The 21,358-nt window shown below is 36.0% G+C and overlaps 1 protein-coding gene across 1 annotated transcript in view; it reads left to right on the top strand.

Annotated features, from left to right (window-relative positions):
* The window catches only part of VMP1 (vacuole membrane protein 1), a 102,191-nt gene that overhangs the window by 63,501 nt on the left and 17,332 nt on the right, over positions 1 to 21,358 (top strand). The window contains exons 9-11 of the mRNA XM_081109040.1: positions 8,435 to 8,515; positions 11,195 to 11,311; positions 16,861 to 16,922. Of these exons, the coding sequence (XP_080965166.1) occupies positions 8,435 to 8,515; positions 11,195 to 11,311; positions 16,861 to 16,922 (260 nt within the window). The remainder of the gene's footprint in view (positions 1 to 8,434; positions 8,516 to 11,194; positions 11,312 to 16,860; positions 16,923 to 21,358) is intronic.

Raw genomic sequence — 21,358 nt, 5'->3', positions numbered from 1 at the left:
TTTGCTACCATCCCTTGAACCTATGAACACAAGCCCCACTGGCTACCAGAGTCAGGCTATCAGGGATATATCCTCAGGGGCAGCCACAAAAAGCCAGGGAATCAGACTAGAAATCACTCAGCTAGTTTCTGGATTTCTTGCAGAGGTTGCAGCTGTATATTCAGTTTGTTTGTGGGAGGAAGTGAGTTCATAATCCTCCTACATCACCATCTTGATTCAGAACTCTAGAATCTCTTCTTAAAATTTCTAAATCTCTTAGTTTCAAAATAAAATTTCTTTGCTTTGCTTTATGGAAATGTGTTTATGTGATGTATTCTATTTATACTATTTTGGAATTTTGCCCTAATTTTTACTTTATTTAAACTCCAGTGATCATCTCTGATTTAATTATGTAAATGCCATAAATTGGACATCAAAACATTTCATTTTCAGAAAAAGTTGCACAACACTGTCCTGATTCTCTTTTCTGGTAAATGTGTGTGCATTTTGTAATCCAGCATCTTAAATTTATTAACTACTTCCTACTGTCATAATAATTTATCTTATCAAGTTAATATCCCTATTTTTTTCTTGTTATCCTAGAGTTTATTTCCTCCATTTCATGAGTGTGTTTGAGTCCATTATAATTCAAAGAACAGAATGGATGGTGTGTAACTCATTTGAAAACATACTTCAACCCTGACCAGTTTGGCTCAATGGATAGAGCGTTGGCCTGCGGACTGAAGGGTCTCGGGTTCGATTCCGGTCAAGGGCATGTACCTTGGTTACGGGCACATCCCCAGTGGGAGGTGTGCAGGAGGCGGCTAATCGATGTTTCTCTCTCATCGATGTCTCTCACTCTATATCTCTCTCCCTTCCGCTCTATAAAAAATCAATCAAAGCCCTAACCAATTTGGCTCAGTGGATAGAGCGTCGGCCTGCGGACTGAAAGGTCCCAGGTTCGATTCCGGTCAAGGACGTGTGCCTTGGTTGCGGGGCACATCCCTGGTGGGAGGTGTGCGGGAGGCAGCTGATCGATGTTTCTCTCTCATCGATGTTTCTAGCTCTCTATCCCTCTCCCTTCCTCTCTGTAAAAATCAATAAAATATATTTTTAAAAAATCAATCAAATATATATTTTTTTAAATTAAAAAAAAGAAAATATACTTCAAAAGTATTTTGTTCACTGAATTGAGTGAACAGTTGAGTGAGTTAATGCTCTACATTTTTATATGAAAATAACTTATAAAGAGCTCCAATAATGGGTAGAAAATTGCAATTAAGACACATTTTAGTCTGTTTTTAAGAGGAGAAAGATTTAAAGATTATGAATTATGATTCATTGTACTTTCCATGAAGATGAGAATTATTGTACCCTTTCATTGTATTTACTATGTGGAATATGATAACATTGTAGAAAATAATTACATGGTTATTGGGATCTTAATAACAAGTTAATATTTCAGAGAGAGTGTCAACGATGCTGAAACAGCTTACAACATTGTCATTATTACTAGGTTAGCCCCATTTCTGGTTAATAGAGTTTAACTTGCTTGCCACAACACAATTGACTAGGACATACTAACATGTTTTAGATGGCAAAAGAACTTCACAAATACAATAAATTTTAATATAAATTTCCCTTTTACACAAGGAATTATTATTGCAACATTTGCTCTGTGATTTTTAATAGTGGCTGTGGAACCACTTTTAATACCAACTCCGAGAAGAGCATTTCAGCAGTTTTAAAAATCATGGGTTAAGAAGACAGATAATTCATAAAATTTACCATTACTTTAATGGTAACAGGTCAACTCTAACATCAACTATTAACCAAATACATATTTATCTATGATAATATTGCAGTCATTTAACACGTATAGGAATTTACTGTCACTTTTTAAAGAGATCTTGAAATTTCATGTGACCACTTATGAAAATGAAATAGATGACTGTTGCCATTTGAAGGTAAATGTTATTTCATATGTTTAGCTCTAATCTGACATCTGTAGATTCAAAGACTAATATTTTATAAGCTAACTAGGGGCCCGGTGCACGAAATTCATGCACTGGGTGTGGGGGGGGGGGGAGTGTCCCTCAGCCCAGACTGCCCCCTCTCACATACTGGGAGCCCTCAGGCGTTGACCCCCATCACCCTCCAATCACAGGATTGGCCCCTTGCCCCTCGGATTGCTGGCTCTGCCCCTTGCCCAGGCCTGATGCCTCAGCCAGAGGCTTAGACCCCCATGACACTCTGATCGCCTGATCGGCCCCTTGCCCAGGCCTGACGCCTCCACCAGAGGTGTCAGGCTTGGACAGGGGACCCCCATTTCCCCCGGATCACTGGCTCTGGCCCCCGCCCAGACCTGAGGCCTCTGGCCCAGGAATCATGCCTGGGCAGGGGACCCCCATCTCCCTCTGATCGCTTGCTCCACCCCCCGCCCAAGCCTGACGCCTCTGACCCAGGCTTCAGGCCTGGGCAAGGGGACCATCATATCCCCCAATCCCCAGCTCCGCCCGCCACCCAGGCCTGATGCCTCAGCCAGAGGAGTTGACCCTCATCACCCTCCGATCACCAATCACCGGATCGGCCCCTTGACCAGGCCTGAGGCCTCCGGCAGAGGTGTCAGGCCTGGGCAGGGGACCCCCAGTTCCCCGCGGTTGCAGGCTCCGCCCCTGCCCAGGCCTAACGCCTCTGGCCTAGGCGTCCGGCCTGGGCAGGGGGGACCCGCAGTGGCAGCAGCCCCGCGATCATGGGCTTCGCTTTAGGCCCAGGCAAGGGACCCCTAGCTCCTGGGACTGCCAGCTTCGACCGTGCCCAGCTCCCATCACTGGCTCCACTCCTACTTCCTGCTATCACTGGCCAGGGTGGAAAAGGCACCTGATTCTCCGATCATGGCTGGGGGGCAGGGCAAAGGCGGCCCTGGGGCCGCCTTTGCCCTGCCCCCCAGCTCTTAGGTCCCCCCTGGGTTTCCGATCACTGTCAGTGGCAGGGGGCTTCTTCCTGCTTTCCCTTTTGCCTCCCTGCATTGTGCCTACATATGCAAATTAACCGCCATCTTGTTGGCAGTTAACTGCCAATCTTAGTTGGCAGTTAATTTGTATATAGCCCTGATTAGCCAATGAAAAGGGTATCGCCGTACGCCAATTACCATTTTTCTCTTTTATTAGTGTAGATTATGCTTAGCAATACAGTTTCTCTTCTCCCTTAATCATAAATGTATTTTTTTAGGGAAAAGAAATGTGAAGCAAAAGTAGTGCAGATTATTTATACTTGAAGGCTTTGTGTGGTTTATTATTAATATTATTATTAATCCTTTAAATCTCAGTGATAAGGATTTAACTTTTCTTCTTCTGTCTTCTTATAGTCAATGGGAAATATTCCTAGTGTCTCTCATTCTTCCTTTCAGAAGCATGAATATCAGTGGGAGTAGGGAAGATAATTTTATTTATTTGTATTTTGTTTATTTTTAAAAAGTGAAAAGTGATATGTGATAACTAATTGTAAATGCATGCTATTTATTTAGGTAGGGCGAGAGAATGAAACGTTCCTCTCAGGCACTTAAATTGTGAAATAGGTAAACATTGTGAAATGTGAATCCAGAGAAATGAAACTATTTAAAGGAATTTGGTTTTAGTTGTACAGATTTTTTTAAAAATGAAGAATAACAATTGAGGAAGTAATCAAATTAAACTTACTACATTGTTCCCATAAATACTCTAAAACCATTAAAATTAAATACTAATTTCCTTTTATATTTTATTTGAATATTGAATACCTAACACACTAATTTGTTAAACTTTTTATTTAAGATATTGTTGTTTGTTATTGGTGCATACTTTCCCTTGCCTTATTTATCTTATTTGATAGCCTAAAAAGAATAGCAAATTTTGTTTTAAATGGTTCTTTTAAACTTTAGTAAAAGAGGAATTTTTTGCTGGTTTGTGATGTGTGTGTGTGTTTATTTGGGTTTATTGTCAAATAATATACCCACAGTACAGTTCTTTCTCTTTTAAAGCAGGGAGAAATATAAATATTTTAATGCCTAGACAATGTTACTTTAAAATCAACCTGTTAAGAAGGAGCTGTCAAATTATGCAAATAATGAAAAAATACTAAATTATTTTTTAAAAAATAAAGAAGTTTTTAAACTACAGTGCAACAAACAGGAAAGTACAACTACATGTAAAATATTTTAGACAGTAAAAGAATGATATTTTCAATAAAAATATATTAATAAGCCTCTAGAGCAGCGGTTCTCAACCTGTGGGTCACGAACAATGAAAATACATCCTGCATATCAGATATTTACATTACGATTCATAATAGTAGCAAAATTACAGTTATGAAGTAGCAACAAAATAATTTTATGGTTGGGTGTCACCACAACATGAGGAACTGTATTGAAGGGTCGCAGCATTAGGAAGGTTGAGAACCACTACTCTAGAGCCATATCAAACTTTTGAATATATGGCTTTAAAGTAAAATGTTTAAAATAAAAACAAAATATGGTTGTGTCTATGAAATCTAAACATGAGTACTTTTACTATTGTAAAATATTTTAGATTTGTTGTGAATACTAATACAATGCTCCCCTAAGTTTGCTTGAATTACACAGGCAAGGAAAAACATTAATTTAAATAAATGTGTGTGGGTGGTTGAAAGTATAATGTAATTTTAATTCTGAGAATATTGTGAAAGACCTGGAAAATAAATTATAGGAACTGAAAGTAGCATGGTCACTGTGTGCGTGTGTGTTAAGCACATAATTAGATTTATGAAATCCATTTTCAGTACATGACTTTCAGACTTTTTAAAAAGTAAAAACTCCCCATTTAAAAGACACTTAATTTGTTTTCCTTGTAAGATATGCCAGCTAAAAATTAATTTTGAAAAAGAAAATGGTTAAGGGAGGTTTCTACTTCATTTATTTGGATAGAGTAACTTCCCTGAAACAAAAATTCTTGAAACACTGTTAAGAATAATTGATGATGGGCACCCAGGCATCTGAAAGAACAAGGAGTCTATTTTCCTTTGTTCTTGTCTGATTTCTGTTGAGTACAGAGATTCTGCCTCAAGGGATATAATGTCTCCTTACTTTCAGGATATTTTTAAAAACATGATTCCTTGAACTTCTGTAGGCTTAAATATTTTTATTATTTTGTATATTAAGTGATCTGCATAATGTTTGGTTTAATTATACTATTTTAAATTTAAATATATATATATGTGTGTGTCTCTAATAGAAAAATGCCATCAGTTTAACATGACCGCACTACCATAGTCACCTGGTTTAAATAAATAATAAGATTCTAAAGCCTTGAAATTAAGATAAAAAGAAAAGAGACACTTATAATATTGTATGTCAACTGTAATTGAAAATAAAAAGCTTTTTTTAAAGGAAACAGGACGCCAAACCTTCTAAATACAGTTGACCTTATTTATGCTATTTTATGCAAAAATCTAATTTTCTATGATTTTACATATTGAAGGGTGTATAAATTCTGTGATAGAAAAATGTTCCCATGTATGTCTGACTTGGAAAATATATTAATAAATATGTTATCCTTAAAATAAAATTTGTATATATATTTTTTCTTTTTCTTTTTCTTAACAATTGAGTACCATCTTGACTCTTATTAGAGTGGATTTGTTGTGAAGATATTAAGGGCTATAGAAGAAGGCATTTTCCTGAATTTATATTTTAACTTTAGGCTATATTAATGAAATTTTTATAACTCATTCGTAATCTAATAGGATTGTTTGATATTTTAAAAACTCAAAACATTTCTTTTCATTATGCCTTACTAGTTTTTATTTAGTACTTCTTATAAATGACAAATTTAGTAATTTGAATTGTACAAATTACTCAAAAGAAAAAGAAGTGCAATTTGTTTTAAAATATGTTATTTTGGAAAGCTGATTTTATTATATTTTTAACAGTTTTTAAATCAATATTTCACTTTTTTTTTAAAGTATTTTATTTTTTTTTTTTTAAATATATTTTATTGATTTTTTACAGAGAGGAAGGGGGAGGGATAGAGAGTTAGAAACATCGATGAGAGAGAAACATCGATCAGCTGCCTCCTGCACACCCCCTACTGGGGATGTGCCCGCAACCCAGGTACATGCCCTTGACCGGAATCGAACCTGGGACCTTTCAGTCCGCAGGCCGACGCTCTATCCACTGAGCCAAACCGGTTTCGACAATATTTCACTCTTAATGCAATAGTTGTTCACTTAAGGGGAAACAATAAATCTTCAGTTAGAAATCTGAATGAAAATGTAAAGTGCCCTTTACCATAGTCGTTCAGTTGTTTAAAAATATTAAATCTGATATAATGACTTACTGAAAAAATAAGGCTAATTCCCAAAAGAAAAATTATCTCTTTGGAAATAAATTGTAAAATTATAAAAGTTACATTGTAGAATTTAGTTAATGATTAACTTTGAGAGCCTATATACTTGAAAGTGGTTATATTAATTCTAGAGGCCCGGCGCATGAAATTCGTACATGGGTATGGTCCCTAGGCCTGGCCTGAGATCAGGGCCATCTTCCCTGGCTACCGGCAGCCGGCCCGCCCCCCACCCCACCCCCCACCCCCGCCCCCGGTTCCTCATTCACCATCAGGCAGTTGGAGCCTGCTGGCTGGGGAGAAAGAACCAAGAGGTTGGCCAGCAGGCCCCAATTGGCTGGGGGCAGCTCCTGCATTGAGTGTCTGCCACTTGGTGGTCAATGTGTGTCATAGTGACCAGACATTCTGCTATTTGGTCCATTTGCATATTACCCTCTTATTATATAGGATCTTTAAAAATACATATACATTATTGATTTAATTCCTTTGACTTTCTCACCATCCTCAAGTAAGTAGGAGGAAGGTATTATCATTTTTAAATTTTTAATATTTAATATTGTAATTTGCTAGGGTTATTCTGCATATTTGTTAAAGTTTGTGTGTGTGTGTGTGTGTGTGTGGTTTTTTAAGTAGAAATATACAACTTATGTTGTGGATTAGAGAAGTGCTTTAAATCCTGTTTCTGTTCTATGAAGGAACCTTCTATTTTTTATATTCTGACCTTTCTGTAAGATTGTTGCCTATTAGAGCATTGAACCAAAGGGAGAGGAAGATATTCTATGATGTGAACACTGTTTAAAAAGACATTTATATATTAACTAATATTTTTTATCATATCATTTATTTCCATTGAAAATTTGATTGGAATATATGCCATTTCAAAATCAGAAAATAATTATAATCAAATATCAGAATGGTATTTTTAAGAAAAACATATCCTATATAATAAAAGCATATGGAAATTGTCCCCTCAACTGGGAGTTGTCCGGGAATTCGACCAGGGGGCAGGGCCAGCCGGGGGGAAGGGAGGGAGTACCCAACCAGCAGCTGGCAGCTGCTAGGGACCCTACCAGTGCATGAATCCCGTGCAGCGGGCTTCTAATACATATATATAATTGTAGCATAAATATGCTGGAAGAAGAAAATTGTGAAAATAAATTGGCCAGCCAAATGTATGTTTCAGCCTCAGAAATGGCAATGGAGGGGGGGAAACCCTCTGATTTCAGAGTCTGAAGAATCTGCCCTATTTATACCCCGGGAGTATTGAAAGGCTCAAGTAAAACGTTTGTGAAAACATTTTATAAAAACCAGCACAGGCTGTGCAGATGAAGGCTGTTACTTTGCTTTTGGGTGGAATGAATGCTTAGTTATTGCCACATAACTGGTTTCCATCTTCTGGCTAGTGATCAGCCCAGGTGTCTTCACTGGCTATCTTTTTTTTTTTTCCATATATTTTATTGATTTTTTACAGAGAGGAAGGGAGAGAGATAGAGAGTTAGAAACATCGATGAGAGAGAAACATCGATCAGCTGCCTCCTGCACATCTCCCATTAGGGATGTGCCCGCAACCCAGGTACATGCCCTTGACCGGAATCGAACCTGGGACCCCTCAGTCCGCAGGCCGACGCTCTATCCACTGAGCCAAACCGGTTTCGGCTTCACTGGCTATCTTGAAAGATCTTATGATTTCTTACCTTGGTATTAATCCGGGAGTAAGTCTGGTGAATTGTAGAAGGAAAGAGAAATAGATGTGGTAGGCCAGTATTTAAAAAAAAAAAATGAGTTTGTTCATGGTTAGTTTATAGCATTTTGTTCAACCCTAGATAATCCAGAGGGGATGCAAAAACTAAAGTCACAATGTTTTAGCTTAGTCTTGAAATCTGGTACAAGTTTATCATTAAGGATGTAATTAATGTTCTATCAAGATTCTATTTGCATGTTTTCTAGTGCAACCTGTAATTTTTAAAAATAATTCATCTCATTAAATGAATCAATGCTTTCAGATCATGAGGCATTTAATATTATAAACTTTATAAACAGTTATTTTTCCTCCTTCCTTGTACTTTTCATTAATGTTTTGATATCCTTCTTTTATATAGGACTTTGCCTCCCGGGCTAAGCTGGCAGTACAAAACCTAGTACAGAAGGTTGGATTTTTTGGAATTTTGGCCTGTGCTTCAGTAAGTAAATTGTATTAAAAGTGAGAAATTCCAGTAAATGCTAGATTTATGTTTTGATCCAATTTGTTTTTAAAGATACATGCTTGAACAATAATGCTATCACTTTTAACGGGTATCTAATTTTATTAATCATTCATCTTACTCATCAAATGAGCTGTTTTCTGATGAATATGTTCATATTTTGTTTATTGACTTTTAAGCATTTCATCATGCCATGATGACTTCAGACCTAAATGGCTTGATTCAGTAAGAACAAAAGAGACAAAAAGCCATCCTTCCCGTGGAGAATTTATAATGAAGTGCATTTAACCAAATAACAATGCCTTCATTCTTTCCAGAGATATAGATAAGTCATCTTTTCCCGAAGTTTCAAGCATTAACTGTAAAGAAAATGTGTATAAAACCTGCCTTAAGTGACGCTAACACCTAGTTAGATAATTGGAATGTCTGTGGCAAAGTTAAGGGCATCTTTGGCTACAGTGAACTAAGACGCTCTTTATGTCAAACATTTTATTCTCTGCTATGCTGTACCTGATTAATGCAAAATAATATTGATTGTAAATTTAAAAAATTTGGTTTTACTTAATTAATGTCTCAAATTACAGATTTGTGAAACTAACATTCTTTGATGGGTTTTTATCCTGGTCCTTTTCTATATAATAGAACTAACTATATTTGAAATGGAGCATTTTGATCCAAGTTTTCTTTGGTCGCCTGTACACAACTGTTGGTAGTTCACTGGTGGATTTGACCAGAATAACTAGGTGCACCTGGTTGATACTGATAAAGCTGCCATTATAAGTAAAATTCACAAAATTATTTTCTGTTGATACCAGCTACTTTATCCATTATGTACTAGAACAATAATACATCTTTGAGAACCCCCTTTCCAGCCTTAGCAAAGCAAATGGACAAAAAGGAGATCATTGGGTGCCAAAATTTTTAATCTGATATCAACATTCTAGAGCTATTCCAAAGCATATCTGTGCCTGAATTACTATCTTTTGACCTTGGCAATACTAGAAATTTTTATGATCGAACTTTTTTCTTTTTAACATAGAAGCTCTTTATCACAATATTGATCTTAACTATTTGAGCAGTTTATAGGTATGTTGTAGTGTGATATAGTAGAAAGAATTGGCTTTAGAGTCAGGCTTACTTGGGTTCCTAAACCAGTTTAGACTTTTTACTAGCTAGGTAACCTCAATCAAGTTACTCTCTTTGAACCCTAGATTTTAATTTTCAAAATGGGGCAATACAACATTCATTGCAAAGGCTCAGGTGAGGATTTAAGATTATATATGTGGATCCTCAGGCTCGTTTGTGAGGTGGAGCCTGATAAAAAAGGAAAACTATTAAAATTGTAATTCACAGTTTTGAGGGTCACATGAAAATTTTTAAGAAATGACTGATGTGAGACTGTGAAGTGAGACTGTTATTACATGGTTGTAAGTCAGATGAAATTGCATGAAGGCTTTAAATTTAAAAACAAAACTGAGTCATTGAATCCAAATATTACTAACAAAAAAATACTTGAATTCTAATTTAGTCATGGCACTATTTTTAAAAGGACCTATGTGACAAGTATCTTTTATATAACTAGACTTTTCTTTGTAAGTTCAAAAATGAAATGATATAAATTGATTTATAAATGGTTTGGCCAAAAGCCACAAGGACAGAGTACTTCTATGGGAGAAAAATGGATGAAGCACTCAAATAGCTTGTGGTGTCTTTGCATTTTTATGTGAAATTGTCTTTTAGCATTCTTGAAATGTGGGAATGTTTAGAAAAGGTATTTGTTGTGAATCACTTCTTTGTCTGGGACTGAGTATTCAAAATATCTGAATCAGTGCTCTTGTATTTCCACACTTGACTTTCTTTCTAAAATGTATCACACAATCCATAGCCTTGGGCTTTCCTACAATAAAATATAAATAATGGATGTTTTATGTTGAGAAATAAAAGCACATCCACCTAGAAATATATTTGTGAATTTACAACAATGTTTGGTATATATAGATGTGAGCACTTTCTAGATTATATTCTTATTTCACGCTAAAGATTTTCAAACCTAGCAACTACTAAAATAATCTTAAGGCTTTTTCTCATGTATATCTCACCTTAGAAAACAGCTACTCCTTCAGCAAATATCTCTAACTTTTTCATCCACTACTCAAGTTAAGTCAAACTTCTTTAGGTACATTTTTCATTCTAACTAAAAAATTTAAAAAGTAAAATAAAATAAATAAATAAATACAAAGAGTTTTCAATTTTAGGTTTTCCCTTCCTCAACATTTATTATAATAAAAATTATGTGTAAAAAAAAAAAATAAAGAAAGAAAACAGCTACCAAATAGCCAACCAATCTACTGACTGGTGTTAAATTACTAGGGAATTTATCTAATTCTAATGTGATAGAAAAAAAGTATATTACTGAGACATTGGCCATAAGCAATACAAGCAAAAGGATGGCTGATTTGCTTTGAACAGATTGAACAACAGCCTGAGATGAATGTGAGACCCAGTTGATGGACACGTTAGAATATTTGCTCGGTCTAGTGCTGATCAAGGCACATACCTCTCTTTGTAGTGTAAGGATTTACTCATAGGTGGTAAAATGAAACTGTTCTTTGGATTGTATGTTGGAAGTTCCATTTTAACTTCCTTATTTATTTACAGATTCCAAATCCTCTGTTTGATCTGGCTGGAATAACATGCGGACACTTTCTTGTACCTTTTTGGACTTTCTTTGGTGCAACCTTGATTGGAAAAGCAATAATTAAGATGCATATTCAGGTAATTGTATCTTCTCATCACCTACCTAATGATGACGAGACCATTAAAAGGCATGTTTCTCTTGCTCATTCCAAGGTGAATTGTTAAGATTCTGGTTCTGTTTCTTTTGGTTGACCGCTTGCTTCAGTGCTCAGCCATGTCATTTAGAGGTTAGTGAATTTTGTGCAGGTTTTCCCTGTCCTTGTAGGAAAGTTGTGTCCTTTATTATCTTTCTCCTTGTTTCTTTTCCTTCTTTCCTTCTACCTTTGTTCCTTCATCTCTTTGTTTATTCACTTTTTGCCTTGTGAAACTATTTATGCAAGACCTTTACCAAACAAAAACAGTGTTCCCATGTAGGAAAATGCATGTCATTTTCACATACATAGTCCAAAAATGTATCTTTACTGACCATGAGCTGGGATAATATTGCCTTTCACTAATTCTACTTTTCTTTCACACACTGTGTAACACTTCCTCTCAAGATACCAGTGTTCTTTACAGAAAAGCAGACAGATGTTAGTGTTGGGGAGAATGGGGAAGAAAGGGGTCTCTGAAGAGGGAGAAAGATGGGGGTTGTGGTGAGAGAAGTGAAAATCAGCAAGCCTTCAAAGACACTTTTAACAAAATGTTTAGTGTATACTATATGAACAAAGGAGAGAAAAGAGACTAAAAAACTTAAATGAGAGGAACTGCATATGTGCTTCTAGGACTGTGATATGAACTGTTTCCTTCTAAGGGCAAATCTCACCAGAATAAACTAAAATTAACCTGGAAAGAATTCCTTAATCAATGAGGTTTGCAACAAAGAGGCATTCACCAAAGGAAAGGCAAGAACAGTGAGTAATGTCTGTGCCCTGGCATGATTCCTTAATAATTAAAAACACGTCTATCCCCCCCTGTTTCTTCTTAACACCTCTCCACCTCTAGTTCTTAGAAGAAGAGAATGAAACAGAAAATTTTCAGCTGCGTCTACTGCCCAGTCTCTGATATTAGATTTTGGTATTGGAATGAGTTATTGAGCTTGTCCTGCCATGATAATTGCTCAGAATTTCAAGGATATGTTTTTCCTCCTTCAAGGAATATTTTCCCCCACTTATATTAAGTATATTGTTCAATGAATATGGGTTCTGTAATATTGGAATGCTAGTTTCTTTAGTAAAGATTTAAAATATCACAACAGGATTTTTCAAGTAATAAAATATTATGGTGAATAACATGATTTTGCAGTGTACGTGAAGATAATGTCTTGTAATCTTTTCAGTTCTTTTGTGGGGAGAAAAGAAGCTAGCATTTAGCTGTAGGGAGTCTTTTGAAAGTAACAACAGATTTAATTCCCTTTATAACAGCAGTTCTTCTAGGGATCTATTAAACTTACACATCCTGCTTTATGTAATAATCTAAAAATTATAGGAAAATGTATTATGCTAACAGTACCCAATAGTGGTAGGATATGAAACTAATCAGAATAGTCCAAAATAGTATATTTTTAGAACATTTTTGTTGTTTTTTTCAAGTGATGATAATACTTATTTGTTTTTAATATATTTTATTGATTTTTTACAGAGAGGAAGGGAGAGAGATAGAGAGTTAGAAACATCGATGAGAGAGAAACATCGATCAGCTGCCTCCTGCACATCTCCTACTGGGGATGTGCCCGCAACCCAGGCACATGCCCTTGACCGGAATCAAACCCGGGACCCTTCAGTCCGGAGGCCGACGCTCTATCCACTGAGCCAAACCGGTTTTGGCTATACTTATTTTTTGTGTAGTGTTTCACACTTTAAAGCACTTAGTGTATGCCATCTGATTTAATTATTATAATCCTGGGAGGGAGAAATTATTACTCCCATTTTATAATTATCAAACTTACAGAGGTTAGTAAATGATAGGTACCTAAGAGAGTAAGTAAAGCTGGAATTTGAACCCTAGTCTTTTGGCTTCAAGTTCAGTGTTTTTTTCCAGTCTTTTGCATTGTCTTCTTAACTATAATTATTTATGTGATTAAGGAAACTGAATTGTTTGATGCCTGGAATTTATTAGGACCTATACCAGGCAGTTGGCATTGATTATCTCAGAACAATCCTGTGAGGTAGTTATTATCCGTATTTCATTGATGGGGGAACTGGGTTTTAGAGAAGATAAAATACTTGCCTAAGGCCCAGGAATTCAAACCAAATTCTATAAAGTTAAAGCTCATTCACTGTTTCTGAGTGGAAGGAAAAAAAGAAAGCTAAAATCCTTTCATGTTTCTGAAAGGAAAGAATCTGAGTTCCTTCACTAAACTAGAATATGCGGTATGTTTGCTATGTTCCATTGTATCAAAGAGATGTACTTTCTAAAGGCATGTCACTTAATGTACACCCAGATATAGCTCAGGGCAACAGACATTCTCATTCCTTGGGTAAGAATACTAACAAGTAATATAAACATTATAACCATTTCTGAAACAGATTTTTCTGTAATCTAATAATAAACCTATCTCCTCGTCTGGTTCTCTTCTTTAAGCTTAGACAACTTTCCTTGATAAATATTGTTATTTTTATTGATATTTTGTCATCTGTTAAACCACCCCTAAAAATTTCAGTTCAGCCCACCTAATAGTGTTAAATCAGGATTTCCCCTTCCACTGGACAAGTTGAGGTCCTCTGGCTGTAGAAGGATCCTTAAAAACAAATAATGAAGAAGTTGAGAAGTCAGCATGCTCGCATATACTTCATATACCGTACAATTTACTTAGCATGTGTATTGCTTATTCCCTCTCTACCTTCCCACCCACCACCGCACACACTTATACTGGAATATAGGCTCCTTGAAGGCAGAGATTTTTGTGTCTTGGCTCACCGAGGCATTCTGCCTAAATAGCATCTGGCATGTAGTAGGTACTTAATAAATATTTAATAAATGAATCTATCTATGATTCTTCTTACCATTGAAGGACGTTTCTTATACAGATAGGTTCTTTTTTGTACATTTGGACACCAGTAGTTCCCTATACCATATCTTTTTTTCTTCCTCTCTCCCCTTTCCCTTGTTTCTTCTTTGCACTTGGTCGAGAGGGTTGGTTAGTGATCTGTGCCTTTTATTTACTTGGTAGAATCTCCTACTCAGACACATTTAAAGTTATGATTTGTTCTTAAGCAATTAAATTGTGCAATTATCTGGGCATTTGGCTTATTCTGAATGTTAGGAAATGATAGTAGGGAAAGCTTATTATGTTGGTGAGATCACTGAGAGAGAAGACATTAGCTCTGTTTCTTAGTAAAAAATTTATAGTTCCAAGTAACTGGCTTTTAGTATGGATACTAGAAGCACCCCCCATATATTCAGGCTTTTCTCCTAAAGGATCTATCATAGTCTTATTAGTTTCATAATCTTCATACGCCATTTGTATAACATTGTTTATAAAATCATCATCCATCTTGTACCTGATTGACCTCTGTATGTGCTTGCTTTTTCCATAAGATAGGTATCTTTTTCCAGTTAACAGATGCATAAACAAACACTAAAAAGGACTACGAACTTTTTTTATTCTCATTTCCTTACAAATATCCTTATACTGAAGCTGCCAATGTCTATTAATACTAGGACATTAATTAAAATATCATTGCTTTATTGTTTCAAATAATAAGCTTTCGTCTAAAGTAAGCACTTTCCTGAGATTTATAATGAATAGATTTTTTAAAACATATTTTTATTTCAGAGAGGAAGGGGGAGAGACAGAGAGAGAGAGAGAGAGAGAGAGAGAGAGAGAGAGAGAGAGATCAATGATGAGAGAGAATCACTTATCGGCTGCTCCTGCATGGCCCACACTAGGGATCGAGCCTGCAACCTGGGCATGTACCCTGACCAGGAATCGAACTATGACCTCCTGTTTCACAGATTGATGCTCAACCTCTGAGCCACGCTGGCTGGGCTAGATTTTTTTTTAATTGTTTTTATTTGCCTTCTCTCCCTTTTGGTTACAAAGGCTATATTATTTAACAAAAAACAACAAAGCACTAAAGAGTTGTTTTTTTTAACAGGAATTTGTAGAGAATCTAGAATTACTCACATTTAATCAATTATCACTCCTTTAAAGCTAAACTTTAATATCACCTTCTTGAAGTTAGTTAATTGTACTTATGTAACCTTTCCTTTCTCTGAACTTTTTTTTGTTTTTAATCCTCACCCGAGGATATTTTTCCATTAATTTTTAGAGAGTGGAAGAGAGAGGGAGAGAGAAATAACGATGTGAGAGAAACACATTGATTGGTTGCCTCCTGCACACACCCCACCAGGGCCCAGGACAGAGAGGAGCCTGCAACCAAGGTACATGCCCTTTACCGGAATTTAACCTGGGACCCTTTGGTCCACAGTCTGACATTCTATCCACTGAGCCAGACCTGCAAAGGCCCTTTCTCTGAACTTGGATATCACATTGCTTTTACCACTAATGGCATTTATAGTTTTATCTTTAGATAGACATAGACATAGACATATAGACATATAGACATATAGACATATAGACATATAGACGACATAGGATTTACCATCTTTCTACTGTGTATAGAAAAATTTATAAGTATCTTTAGGGCTTGAAGTATTCTTGTCTTTCTGTTCCCTTAAATCCTTAATAATGCCTTATATTGCCCTGATTAGTTTGGCTCAGTGGATAGAGCGTCAGCCTGGGGACTGAAGGGTCCCGGGTTCCATTCCAGTCAGCGGCATGTACCTTGGTTGTGGGCGCATCCCCAGTAGGGGGTGTGTGGGAGGCAGCTAATCGATGTTTCTCTCTCATCAATGTTTCTGACTCTCTACCCCTTTCCCTTCCTCTCTGTAAAAAATCAATAAAATATTTTAAAAAATAGTAATAGTAATGCCTTATATTATCCATAGTAAGTACATTTTGTAACATTTATTGAGTTGAAAATATTTATTACACATTAGCCCTAAAGGCATCTTTACTTGTGAGGTAAGGTATCAACATTTTTCATTAATGGAGACTACCTCAATAACACCAAATTGAAAATGACCCAGGTCTGGTACAGATCCTCACTAATCTGTTTATGGCTTTGTTTGTACCCTAATCCTGAGCAGCCAAGCTCCTTCAGGACCTGAGAATGGAACTTTCATGATAAAAACTTTCCATGAAGGATGGACAGTCTTTTCAGATGCTGTGGATTAGATTTAGCCTAAAACCCTGTCATCAGGCTGGTCAGCTTTCATTTCAGTGGTGGGGGCCACATGGGAACCCATGACTTCAGTTGTATACACCATTCTAAGATACATAAAACATGTGGAATGTCTACCCAGCCTTCGGTTTCATGACTCATATTTTTCCCTCAGACATGGTCACGTATCCTAATGAGACTAGAACTGTGTTTAGGAAAAAACATCTTTAAAATACAAAGTAGGTAGGAAATGATATTTTTTATAAAGAATTTTAAAAATTGCATTTAGGGGCAGCACCTCACCTTTTTAGGCTGTTAATCAGAATTGTGAATTTATACTGGTGTTTTTTGATGAAATATTTAATATTTTATTAATAGTAAATAACTATTTTAATATTAAAACTGGTGTTTTCTTTACAGAAAATCTTTGTTATAATAACGTTCAGCAAACACATAGTGGAACAGATGGTGGCTTTCATTGGGTGAGTAATTCTTTAAGGACTAATATTAGTATCACTGTTGGAATTAGAGGAAATGTATAAAAGACTTTATTGGGATAGAATTGTTGTGATAGCTCTTCATTTTTTGAGAAAATATCTTTTGCCCTATTATTAGTTAAATTGAAGAAGACTTTCTTGAACTGTAGCAGGGAAGGATGAGGCTCAGATTAAACTGAACATAGTAAGTCATGCACTTCTTGATTTAAAAGAAGTTTTGGAGTTTGAGACTATAGCCCGTCCAGGAAAATAAGAAATTCTCTTTACATAAAGACATGTGTTTTGTTACAGTTTAATAATGCTTTAATACAATGCCATGTCTTTTAGCCAGATACACAGGTGCATTTAATTTAAATACAAACCTTATATAAAATATTAATCTTTCGTAGTATAAGACATGATAAGATGGCATAATATTACCAAAATATGTCAGTTATGAACCTATTACTTTGCTAGAGAAAAAACGGGCCATTTTTAAAGGCTTCTATCCAAAACTTTTATTTTCATGTGTATAGAAGAAAAACTAGTTTTAACATATGCTTTAAATGGTAGTGTTACAAATTTGGGTAGTTCACGTTGATAAAACAGTAAAGAAAAACTCATTTTGTTTGGTTAATCAAATTAGCTGTCAGCTGGAATGTGAGTACTGTCAGATATTAAATGAAACTTTTTAAATATGTGAATTTTTATTCAGTGTTTACGGGAGAGAGGTGTTTTTTTTTTTTTTTTTCATTTAATAGCATTACTGACCCATAGTGGGAAAGTGTTACCTTGAAGTGTCCTTTATGTAGTTTTGGCATAAAATTTTATCTTAAAAGCCATTTATGAAACAAAACATTTAGGAAAATTTCTGCTATTTAAAAAAATGGCCACTTTGAGGTGAATTCATCAGTGTTAGATTTATTATTCTTTAAACCATACATGGTATATTATATTTTCTCTTTTCTGTATATGGTATGTTTTATCAAAATAGTTTTTAATATTTTCTATTTAGTTTTTAATATAAAATTGAGGAAAAACATATTCTTGAGAATATACTCAGTGGAGCCAGTCATTGGTTCTGATTATAAATATGGATTGTAGCTTGTACATTAAAATTTAATTACTCCAGTTTTTTGTTGCTTGAATCCTTAAAAATAAAGTGGTTTTAAAGTAACCATATGCTGCATTAAAAAAGAATTGGAATACCCTTGTTCCTTAGTTTTAAATACTATGAAGGCATTTCCTCTGTTCATAGAGAATAGTGTTCCACCTTGAGAAAATTCTGAAGGACGTATACCTAGCTAACTACCACATAAACCCACATTGTAGGAGTGACTGTGCTCACAGCACCCTCCATTCTTCCTTTCTCCTTTTCCCATGCTGAACATGTATAGAAGGAAGTTTCTTGGCTACTTTTACATCCTCACCACTACCACCTTTTGTTTCCCCAGCCTTTGGAGTTTCTAAAGAATTAGATTAGTTAGCTCCCTGTCTCATCTACCCACATCCAGTTTCATTCCCTTCTAATCTGATCATCATACTGCAGTTAGTAACTTTAAAAAAAAACTTGCCCAGCCATTCGTAGCTCAGTGGTTGAGCGTCACCTATGAACCAGAAGGTCACAGTTCAATTCCCAATCAGGGCACATGCCCGGGTTATGGGCTCAGTCCCCAGGGCAGTGATGGCGAACCTTTTGAGCTCGGCGTGTCACCATTTTGAAAAACCCTAACTTAACTCTGGTGCCGTGTCACATATAGAATTTTTTTGATATTTGCAACCATAGTAAAACAAAGACTTATATTTTTGATATTTACTTTATATATTTAAATGCCATTTAACAAAGAAAAATCAACCAAAAAAATGAGTTCGCATGTCATAGATTCGCCATCACTGCCCCAGTGGAAAAGTACCCTCCAGTGAGGATTAACAGAAAAAAATAAAATTAAAAATCAATGAAAAAACATATCCTTGGGTGAGGTTAAAAAAAATAAGTAGCTTAATTGTCTATTTCAGAAAAGGGAAGGAAGACAGAGTGATTCCCTAGACCAGGGGTGGGCAAACTTTTTGACTCAAGGGCCACAATGGGTTCTTAAACTGGACCGGAGGGCCGGAACAAAAGCATGCATGGATGGAGTGTTTGTGTGAACTAATATAAATTCAAAGTAAACATCATTACATAAAAGGTACGGTCTTTTTTTTTTTTTAGTTTTATTCATTTCAAACGGATCCGGCCTGGGATCCGGCCTGCAGGCCGTAGTTTGCCCACGGCTGCCTTAGACCCATTGTTGAGTTGAACTCAAAATACTGCCTGTAGCTTGCTGTAGAACCATTCTTCTTTGATTATTAGTAATTCGTCTTCACACTGTTAAAACTCTAAATGGTATAACAAATCATCAAACTAAACTAGGAAAGTTTGGAATACAGCCTTTTTAAGGATATCTTAAAACTGTGTACCCATAATTAAGGAAGTGATGAATTGCTGTGGTCGAGAAAAATATCAAAAGACAAAAAGTCAGCAACAGTTCAAATTTAAAATAAAATTATGAGATACTAAGGCAAGGAAGAATGAAAAATGAATCTCAAGAGTAAGGACAGCTATGGAGTGGAAGATGAAAAGAACCACACGGGCTTTGGACAAAATAAATCCAGATTTGAATGTGAATTCTGCCACAGTTATTTAATTCCGTGTCCACTGTTCTTTCAAACAACATGAGTTGAGTAGCATTGTTTTGAGTAGAATTTCTTTTTCCAGTTTAGGAGGCTACTGATACCCTTTCCAACTTCCAGTCAAAATGTGAAATGTCCTATATCAAAATATTACATAGTTTAGTTGAAACAAACTCATGTCAGTGATTTGATATTTCAAACCATGTGTTTAATTTTTTAATTTATCTTTATTGTTGAAAGTATTAGAGATGTCCCCCTTTTTTCTCCATTGAACCCCTCCACCTTGTACTTGCCTCCCCAATCCCCCCACTCCCCCCATCCCCTCCCAGGCCTTCACCACACTATTGTCTATGTCCATGGGTTATGCATATAAGTTCTTTGGTTGGGCATGTGGATTTTTAAAATGCCTTTCCTCTAAAAAAACAAAAAATAAAATGCCTTTCCTCTTGCCCTAGCCGGTTTGGCTTAGTGGATAGAGCATTGGCCTGCAATTGAAGGTCTCGGGTTCGATTCCGGCCAAGAACACATGCCTAGGTTGTGGGCTCGATCCCCAGTGTGGGCTGTGCAGGAGGCAGCCAATCAATGATTCTCTCTCATCATTGATGTTTCTATCTATCTCTCCCCTCTCCCTTCCTCTCTGAAATCAATAAAAAAATATATAATAAAAATTAAAATAAAATAAAATGCCTTTCCTCTTAAGTTTTATGTTACCTGTGTTCTCAAAGTGTCATTTTCAAAAATGTCTACTGACTGGATGGAAAGGTAGACTACTAAGTGACTCTGTGTGCTCTGAGGAAAGATTGAGGGAAAGCCTATTTCTCTTTAAAGAAAGTACCCATTTATTTTCTTCTCTGATTCATAAAATGCCTTTAACCAGGACAAAGTTTTTATCAAAGATTACATAAATAATTCTTGAAGGTACTATTTTTTAACATACTTTGAGCATTCTACATACATTATTATTATTACTGATGTTTACTTCTAATTGCAGCCATGTATGATGCGTATTTATCTCCCTTTTATTACGGAAATGAGCTCTGAGTGGTTAAAAATAATTAACTTATATAATTCTTTATTTTAGTGTTTTTTTAAATTCATAAAAAGAGGTTCATACCATATGTAATCTTTTGGAACTTTTCACTTATTATATTGCTAATATCATTGTGTGTTGCTGAAAATTATTTATTTTGACTGTTATATGTTCCATTGGGTAATTATTCATCCACTCTCCCTTGATAGATACTTCAAATGTTTTCATGTATTTTTCTGTTTTGAACAAATATGAGCACTTCTTAGCATAAGATAGGTGAGCACATGGTAAGGAGCCTAAGGGTCTGATGAAAACACAGAAGGATAAGGGAAGCCAAAGAGAGATTGGACATAGACGCAAGATAACCCTTAGTTTCGATAAGTTAAGATAACTTAGTTTTGTCTATGATCAAATTTGGGCAAAATCTCACTACTGGTGTGCCTGTGGCCTGCCAGGCCAAGGCTACTCACCTCCCCGGGGTGGCAGGGAAAGTGTTAGTGTTGACCAATTACATCTGTAGCAGGAGGTTTAGTATGAATTTTATACAGGTTTGAATGCTACACTGATGACTCAAGGAAAATTCCTTCCCCGAGGGCTCCTGGTCTCACGGTAACTGTAGTGTGGCCAGCCGAGTAGGGTACCCTAAGTGTGCTTTTGGCCTCTGGTATTTTTAGTACAGTGTGTCTTTGTGCAATAGTCCTAAGGTCCCAGAGAGAATGTAAGCCCTACTTTCAAAATTTAC

The sequence above is a fragment of the Myotis nattereri genome, assembly GCF_964212035.1.
Source record: "Myotis nattereri genome assembly, chromosome: 16".
Taxonomy (NCBI): Eukaryota; Metazoa; Chordata; class Mammalia; order Chiroptera; family Vespertilionidae; genus Myotis; species Myotis nattereri.
The sequence above is the reverse complement of the archived record's forward strand: the minus strand, read 5'-3'. Positions and strand labels throughout refer to the sequence as shown.